A 9,207-nucleotide genomic window follows, 5' to 3' on the forward strand; every position below is an offset into this window, starting at 1 on the left:
TGGCTAACACCAACAAAAGCAGTTAAGCTAATTCCGAGAAGCCTTGCGAAACACAGAACTAACTAGCAGCAGCTAGCTAGCCTGACTCGGAGAGGTGTTCTTAGCGAGGTGAAGAGCGTAAGAACTGAGGAATGACTGTGATGACAGACGGTTACATAGTGCAGGCAGGGCCTGTCACTTGTCGTCATCACGTCATTTGCCTAAAGGCGTGATTAAAGGTGTCTTCAGCCAGGACACGCGGGAGCGTGATATCCCATAGTACATATGTTGAACCGAGTGAATCGACTGAAAGGGAACTGGTGGAACTGAGTCAGGTTTGAACAGATTTTCTATGAGATAGAGATCAGAGCTTTGTGATGGCTACTCCAAAACACTGACATTGTTGTCCTAGAGCCACTTTGTAACTAATTTAGCAGTCTGTCTTTTTAAACAGTTTACTGTATGTAAACATCTGGTTGTAACTATATTTGTATAATTTTACTTGGAATTCTGAACGAATGCATCGAATTGACAGAAAAAGGGGCTTGATGAAGCTAGCTGCGGGACACAGAGGCAGCAGGCAGGCAGACTAATCCAACCTTTCAGACAACTAACCAAACTAAACATGGTTAAAAAAACAGAAGTCAGAAACAGGTGGTACAGGGGATCATAATAAAATAAAAATTAAAATGAAATTTAAAAAAAAACAGACTGAGTCCTCAACCTTTTTTGCATTATGAACTGGTTTCATGCAAAACAACTTTCCCGCCAACAAAAGAAGTTTTGTGGCAAAGTGTGTATGTGCGTGAGTGGAAAAGAGCGCGCACAAACCCTACCGACCAGCTGTGTGTCCCTAGCGACAACTCTGTTATCCATCTGAATTAATCAATTTAATGCCGGCAGATGAGCTTTCAACACGTGCAGTTTATTTCATTCTGAGTGATTTACCTTTTACTCAATCAGTGTGTATACATGAACCTAAAGTTCAATTAAAACCTAAATCATAACAGAAATAAAATAAAATGCAAAAGTTCACAACCAGGAGAAAAAAAAGAAAGTTGTCTCACACTACAGTATGAGTTGTAGAACAATAAAACAAATTAAAATTTTTAATTTATTAAACAGCTTGAAATCTACAGAACTTTAAAAGTGTGTTGGATTGGCTTCATATAGAATTTATTTGTTTAAAATCATAAACTGATTTCAATGTTGCCATCCTGCTTTAATAATAAAAAACTCATTTGTAATAGTGTTATATCCCCTCACAGCTTGCTGTTATAAACATTAGCTGAAGATTAATGGCTTTATTGTTGAGAATTAGGAAACTTATCATCATCAACTCTAAGGTCACAATAAAGCCCAGACTTTTAAAGTTGTAAGAAGAAAGATGAAAGTTTGTTCTTGTCCGATGCGACAGGATAACTTCTACTCTGAGATGCATGTGATAATGTCGGTAATGAGCCAACTTACAGTTGCATAACGAGGTAGTAATGTGTTCGGCTCTCATAGAAGTCCTCCAACCCCACCACATTGTCGTGCTTTATCCTGGAGTCATGGCAAACAACAAGAAAGACTTATTGCTGTCCTCTGGGCTGAGTGCCACCTGTTTATGAGTTACACTTGCTTCACTGTTAACCTGTTACTCAAAGTGAACCTTGGACAAGAAACAGTAAACAGACACTGAATTGTGAAAATACTGAAGGAAAAGTTCACTAAATATGTGCAGCATCTGTTTTTTGTGCCATAATTTGTACTGTATAACTTCTCTCTGTATGTTGCATGTTGAACATACAATGACAATGAAGGTTTCTCTTATCTTGTCACTACCATTCCAGCTGTGCAATTCTGAGCTAAAGTAAATGGGAAGTGGCAAGATCAAATGTAAACACTGGACAAAACAAGCATGGCAGATAATACTTTTGTCAGCTCTGACTGCACTAAAAACTTCAGAATGATACACACATGCTAACATGTATAGCATCCATATTTACTTCTGTAAACACAATGTGCTGTGTGTGACATCATGTCTTCTTCTGCACATGTGGGTTTAGGGCCATAGACTGTGAACACTGGGGTCTGACTGCAGTGCAAACAAAAACATAAATAACTAATAAGCCTAATACTCAGAGTGCAAACAGATCATACATTATTTTCAAAGTTTGACCTACTAACACTACTTCAGGATCTGTTTGTGAAGCTCCATCTGCTGAAATTGTTTCAAGTCGTAAGGTTTTGTATTCAGCAACAACTGGATTTTATACACTTTTCTGACAATTTATTTGCAGATGCAACAACATCTGACACTCAGCACTAGAACAAAGGATAATTTATACTTTCCTGACATGCCTGCCCTTTTTATTGTGAAGGCAACAGTGCAGCATATTGCTCCTCTTTCTCAGTTTCTTCTTCTGAGACACAAATACCACCAGCTCTCAGGACACGGTGAACATTTCACTCTAACTGCACTGGTCTTCAAGCCCTGGCAGTAAATAAATATGTAAATATGAGCTCTTTTTCCTCTCTAAATACTGCGTAAAATTTCTTTTAAAGATTGGCAAACTGCACCAGCACAGAAATGAAGGTGCACTTCTTGCTTTGCTTTGCAAAGACTATGAGATTTAGATAAATGTACAAATTCCTGCTTTGCACCCATGATATCTGTGCAACACCGACTTGATATCTGTGTGTGTTTTACCTTCTCAGTACATTGATTTCATTTTCCAGGTTGCTGTGGGCGAGGTGCTTTTTCTTCAGACATTTTAGGGCATAAAGTTGGCCTGTTTTCTTCTCTCGCACCATAAAAACCTCAGAAAACGCCCCCCTGCAGAAAAACACCAAAAACAGAAATTCCATTTAAAATGCATGCCATTTTAAGTTTACTGTAAATCTGATTATTTTTTAAATGATCTAGCTTCTGTATGTTTTATTGCATATTGTTATCATTATTAAGTTAGAGTCACAGAAGCAGTCCCTCAGTCTTGCTCACAGTCCTATCCTTTTATGATAATGGACAAAATATCTCATGAACCACTGGTCAGATTTTAATTAAACTTTTAGAAAGTAATCACTAGATGTTCATCTACAGCTAATCACCTTCTGGAGCCAGTCCAATTCAAAATGGCCGTACCGTAGCAAACACAAAACTGGCTATAACTCAGTCAGGTTTGCTGAAAACTTTGGGATTAACTATTAAAGCCAACTCGGTTTCTCTGTTAGCAAAATATCTGATGAACTATTGGATGGATTTTAATAAACCTTTTAAAAATAAATTATTAGGTGTACATCTTAAACAGATTAGATTTTAAAGTCAACATAATTCAACATTGTTAGATAGACATTTACCAATTGACTTTTCAAAATATAGTGTCTGTGAATGTATTTTATTATAATAGGAATGAATTGACTGTAATTGGATTTGAATCCAAATCTGAATTGGATTCATGATTTGGACTTTATAGTGAATGGTGTCCTGAGATGACTTTTGTTGTAAACTGGCCGTGTACAGTTTAAATAAACAGCTGAAATCTATGGATTTATAGCAGTTTTGGTAGTGGTTAGAGCTGTTTCCTCCCAGCAAGAAGGTTGCAGGATCGCATCCCAGCCTGGAGCCTCTCTGGGTGGAGTTTCCATGTTCTCCGTACTCCGGTTTTCTTCCCACAGACCAAAAACATGCATGTTAGGTTCACTGGCAACTCTTAAATTGTCCCTAGGTGTGAGTGAGAGCGTAAATGGTTGTTTGTCTCGTTTGTCTCTGTGTGTCCCTGTGATGGACTTGCGACCTGTCCAGGGTGTCCCCTGCCTCTCGCACAGTGACCCGGAATGGAGAAGCGGGAAAAGAAAATGGATGGATGGATGGATGGATGGATGGATGGATGGATGATGGATGGATGGATGGATGGATGGATGGATGATGGATGGATGGATGGATGGATGGATGGATGATGGATGGATGGATGGATGGATGGATGGATGATGGATGGCAGTTTTGGTGAAACGATTATAACTCCATTATTTTTCAACATACGTTAATCTTGGTTTAACACCGGCATAAAAAATGACTGCTGATATGTGTTCCATCAAGGGATGTTAGGCTTTTAATTACATTAGGAGAACAAGATGATCTGTCAAATCATTATTGAGGTTGCACAATGAAGAAAGGAAGAACAAAAAGAAATCCCACTACTCTGATTTGTGAAACAGATGGGTAAATGTTTTTTTGCTAGCATTATCAGGAGCAAGTTAATCAAAAATATTTTAAAAGTATTTTAAGCATTCTAAGAACTAGTATGAGTATTTCTTTCAGTAACTGTTAAAAAGGCCAACAAGATGATTTAAAAAATATCTAGGGTAGTAAATGCACAGTGTTGACTCAGAGTTGTGTTTACACAAACATCCACCTGCACCTGCTCCTCCCACCTGACTTTATATCCATTCCAAACCTGACCGTCAGTCAGGCTGCTAATCCACTGACAATATGGTGCTAGGATGTTCCTCCCAGCTCCTCTGACGTCAGCGCGCAGACACACACACACACACACACACACAGCCCTGAAAGTGCGCAGTAAAGCAGCTTACCCACTGCAGGACAAGGTTTGTGCTACTAAAGTGACTAAGGACTGAAACAAATCTCAAAATATGGGCTAATGATGCACACAAAGCAAGTTACTAATTTAACATTTCATTCGTTTTGTTGTCCATCAGTGCTTTACTAAGTTTCAGTCCACTTTACAGAAACTACAAATCTCATTTTTACCTTCAATAAAGATTTGTCTCTTTTGAAGTTTTATGTATTTGCTGCCTTTTCACATTTGGCAAACTGTCAGAAAATCACCACTGGATGTACATCTACAACAGATAATCTTTTGGAGTCAAACAAATTCAAGATGGCAGCCACAGCTAATCAACATCAGCCAACACAAAAATGACCAAGTCAGTCAAATTTACAGATATCAAGCTAGAGTTTGTGTCGGAGAGTCATCCTCAACACACAGTCCATGTATTCTGTGCAAGATCTCACAATATCACATGAGATTCCTCATAAAGTCATCTCCAAGGTACAAATCCATCCCTTCTCATCACGAAATGATCTTAGTTTAAAACTGTAGCATAAAACGTGGCTGAATAAAAGAATGCTGGGCTTTTATTTAGAAATGTAATGATTCAAGTTTAAATCTTTTTTTCAGGTTTATAAAACAGTTCTTTCCCAAAAACAACATACCACTGTGAAAGAACGCTACATTAGCTAATATTAAACCTCCAGACATGACACAGTTTGTTTGGTTTTTTCACTGAACAACGAGAATGTTTGTGTAGAGCATAGACAGTCCACCTGCTCAGCATGTCTAGTCAAATATACCCGATAACTCCCGACACACTGATACATTCATTTATCACACAGAATTACTTCCTAACTATTCTGTTCTTCCTGAGCGCAGATGGTGAAATGGTCCCGTTTCGGTTTCTGAACAGGACACCTTTGGATTTTCTTCTTGTTCTATAAAGTTTTCAGGTCACAGACATCCCTCCGAGCTACACAGCAGTCTGGTGGGTCTTAGTTTGCAGACAGCAAAGCTGAAAACTGTCAGGATTTGGGTTTTCTTTTAGTTTCCTTTTGTATTTCGGGTTATTGTTTTATCGTGTTTCTGTTTTCTTTCTGGTTAATCCTGTGTTCAGTTTAACAAGTTCTTGTGTGTTGGGTTTTATATTCTCTCATGTTTCTAGTTTATTTTGGCTATGTGTGATCTGTGTTTTGTCCTTCCCCTGTTGTGTAGTCTGCTCTCTGTAGTCTTTGTGTTCCTGTCATCATTCATCTGTCCTCAGCCAATCACTAGTTTGCCTGCCACACCCATCTACACCTGCACCAAGTTAGTAATTACTCACCTGTGTCCACTTCCCTAAATTATCCTCTGCCTTTAAAACCTGGTCATGTTTTCACTCACTCATTCATTTTCATGTGCTGTCTGATTTTTCCTCGCATCTCGCCCTCGTGTTCTTTGCAATGCTGGATTTTTGTTATTTAGTTTCAGTTGCTGCCACGTCAGCCTTTTGTTTTTGTAAATAAATTAAATTTCTTTTGAAGCTCTGAGTCAGTTTGCATCTTGCACCCAGCTAACAATCCACCAAACTTGACAAAAACAATAAAAACTCTGTAAGTTCATTGTCTTCTGGTTCTGTGACAACTGGATCAAAACTGTTCCCATAAAGGAGAGAAGAAGAAGAAGAAGAACAGGAAAAAACTTAAATTAATCTGGTTTGGTTACAGTATTATAAAACCTACATGTTGCAAACAGCTTTTCACATTTCTAAAGCTTATTATCACTTTTCAGTCATATAAAATGTTAGTTAGCACTTCCTCAGTTTTAAAAGCATAAAATCTACATAACATGTAAAATAATGAATAACAAACTGAGGACACATAAAACCGAGCAGCTGATGGAGAACAAAACACGGAGGCAAACAGGTTAATTGATAAAACTCAACTCATGACTGACTTTCTGTTCCCAGCATCTTTGTGCCTCAGGATCAGTCAGAGCTGTTAGTTCATCAGATCACAGATACTGATATCTGAGTCCAACACTACACCAGCAACATTAAATGTTACACAGACCTTTGTTTACTGACAGATGTTCCTGTGTGATTTAGAAGGTCACAGCTGTGAATACATGAGGATAAAGTGGTATTTTTCGGATTCAATATGCCCTCTACAGTGATTCAGTAAAGTCGTGGTGGACTCAGGGGCGGGGCTAACTTCAGAGTTGGGTTTAAATAATCATGGAAAATTATATTTAAGAAAAAAAAACAAAAACACTTTGGAGCAGCAGAAAGTAAAACAGTAGCAGAATTAAATCATTGTACTGTCAATATAAATATCAAACAATATCTGATTACATGTAATGCAGATAAACCTGTGTGTAAACATATTTATTGTAGGCGGTTAGGCTTGTGTCATATATGTGAACAGCCACCTATGCACTCACACCTAGGGCTCATTTAAAACCTCCGGTGAATCTAACATGCACGTTTTCAGTCTACAGGAGGAAAACGGCGTACCCGGAGAAAACGCACACATGAACAAGGAGAAGGCACCACTCACAGGTTTCACGAAAGCTACTTACGATCCCATCTTGCCCTTGAAGTCGAACACATCCTTGATGTTGCTGATGCTTTTCTTCCAGCTGCACATGATGTCCTTCCGCCCCATCTTTGCTCTGACCACAGGCTCCTGCAGCACAGATCCCACCAGGTTTTAAAAACACAAGGATTTCAGTTTTACAGAATACTAAATATCAGTTTTTAACAGGATTGTAACATGCCTGTTTGTAAAAACTAAGTGAGAGATGGAAAAATCATTCCAACCTGTGTGTAAATTATCAGGTAAGAATGTTTTTACCAATGTCTGTGTGTGTGTGTTTGTTTGTCTTTACCGTAAAATATTTCTTGAACCGCTACACAGATTTTAGTGAAACTATCAGAAAGTAATCACTACCTGTACATCTGCAGCTCATTACCATTTGGAGTTAAGACAATTCAAGGTGTTTGCCACAGCTAACTCATTTTAACTCAGTTAAAACATCTTTAACTCAGTCAGGTTATAGATACTGAGCTAAACTTTGTGTGTTAGTAGCTGACAGTCATTCACCACACAGACTCTGAGCTTTAACACATCACACAAGATATCGCAATATTGCATGTGACGGTACATGTTACTGTCAAGGTTTGATAAGCACGGTTACAACAACATGATTTCTCAACATAAGATCTTAGTCTAAAACTCTGACATGTCATCTGCATTCCTTTTAGAAATGCTCGATGTTGGATCAAATTTAGGGAGGTTGGTGAATTCAAGAACAAACTATTTCAGGAGTCACCCATTTTCCAAGCTGCTGTTGCTGCATCAACAACAGTTTCTGTAACGGGTCAGTTCTAACTCAGTAAAGCTCATCTGTACCTATCACTTACACGGATTTGAAAAAGTCTAGGATTAGAGGGATAAATAGCCAGTTAGTTAATCCCTGTGAGCATGTTTCCTCCTCCTCTCTTGTCTCAGTATAATGGGAACAGATTAGAGCTGATTCCCTGACAGAACACAAACTGGGTCGCTTTGCAGCTTCGCACTAAAAAAAGGCTGGAGTGAATGATGGTCTTTTTGAAAAAATTAAAGGAATGCATCACTGAAATGAACATTTATCTCAAACAAATGACACATTTTACTGTTGCGTGCAGCTCAGTGTGTAAGAGAACCACCTGCAGGACAAAAGATCCCTCATTCTTCCCTCAGAGCTAATGTCTGTAACAACTAAAGGCCCAGAATTTCTTCAAGAACAACTTGCCTGACTTTAAAACAAAGAGAAATGATGGAGTTGGAGTTGTTTTGGTCAAACCCTAAAATAAAATTATGCACAGTCTCAGGGGATATTGTGAGATCTGTTATTGCTTGGATTATGTGTTAAAGATGACTGTCAGCTACTACCACACCGAATTATAGCTCAATATCAGTAATGTTTTTAAATTTATAGCCATTTTTTTGTGTTTGCTAAATTTGATTAGCTGTGGGGGCCATCATGAATGGGATTAACCGTAAAATATAATCACTTGTAAAATGTTCATCCAATAATTATTTTCTAAAAGTTTTATTAAAATCTGTCCAGTGGTTTAGGAGATATTTTGCTAATAGACACAGCAAAAACATTATCGCCCTTTGGCCTTCGGCAGCGGGTGATAATAATGAATACATGGGTTAAATTGCAGCCATTACTGTGAAACTGAAGCGTGAAGATCAGATGAAGAAAAGAAGCTGCTGTTACCTGCGGAGGAGCTCCGGCGGACTCCAGGATCCCGGCGCGGACCGGAGCTCTGCAGGTGCACTGCAGCCTTTAAGGGCCGGGGGGCGGAGCCACGGCTGGGGGGCGGCGTCACGACAGGTCAGCTCACCGGGTCCCACACTTTGATGCATTCAAAGACGGTTGTGCTTGTGAACAGTGGCGCCGATTCATTTTCTAGGTGGGGGGGCCACCGGAGTGTTTCGTCACCTTATTAATTTTACATGCATCGAATCATCGTCTAACATCAATAAAAACTGAACAATGAAACGCTTTTTCAGCTATGACTTTTTGTTCCAGTATATTATTATGAATAATGATAATTAGTTAAACCAACCAACAGCTTTATAAATGACCACAATAAAAGTAAACACAGGTAAATAACATGCGCACGGGCAGAGATGGAATA

At 38.7% G+C, this 9,207-nt stretch overlaps 1 protein-coding gene across 1 annotated transcript in view; it reads right to left on the minus strand.

Annotated features, from left to right (window-relative positions):
• LOC108240302 (calcium/calmodulin-dependent protein kinase type 1D-like) overlaps window positions 1-8,860 on the minus strand; it is a 33,630-nt gene extending 24,770 nt beyond the window's left edge. Inside the window, exons 1-4 of the mRNA XM_017423675.1 lie at window positions 8,784-8,860; window positions 7,095-7,201; window positions 2,675-2,800; window positions 1,450-1,524 (exon numbers count right to left, since the gene is read on the minus strand). Coding sequence (XP_017279164.1) covers window positions 1,450-1,524; window positions 2,675-2,800; window positions 7,095-7,180 — 287 coding nt within the window. The 5' untranslated portion in view covers window positions 7,181-7,201; window positions 8,784-8,860. The remainder of the gene's footprint in view (window positions 1-1,449; window positions 1,525-2,674; window positions 2,801-7,094; window positions 7,202-8,783) is intronic.
• Window positions 8,861-9,207: the final 347 nt, after the last annotated feature.

Source organism: Kryptolebias marmoratus, linkage group LG4 (assembly GCF_001649575.2).
Source record: "Kryptolebias marmoratus isolate JLee-2015 linkage group LG4, ASM164957v2, whole genome shotgun sequence".
NCBI classification, from domain to species: domain Eukaryota; kingdom Metazoa; phylum Chordata; class Actinopteri; order Cyprinodontiformes; family Rivulidae; genus Kryptolebias; species Kryptolebias marmoratus.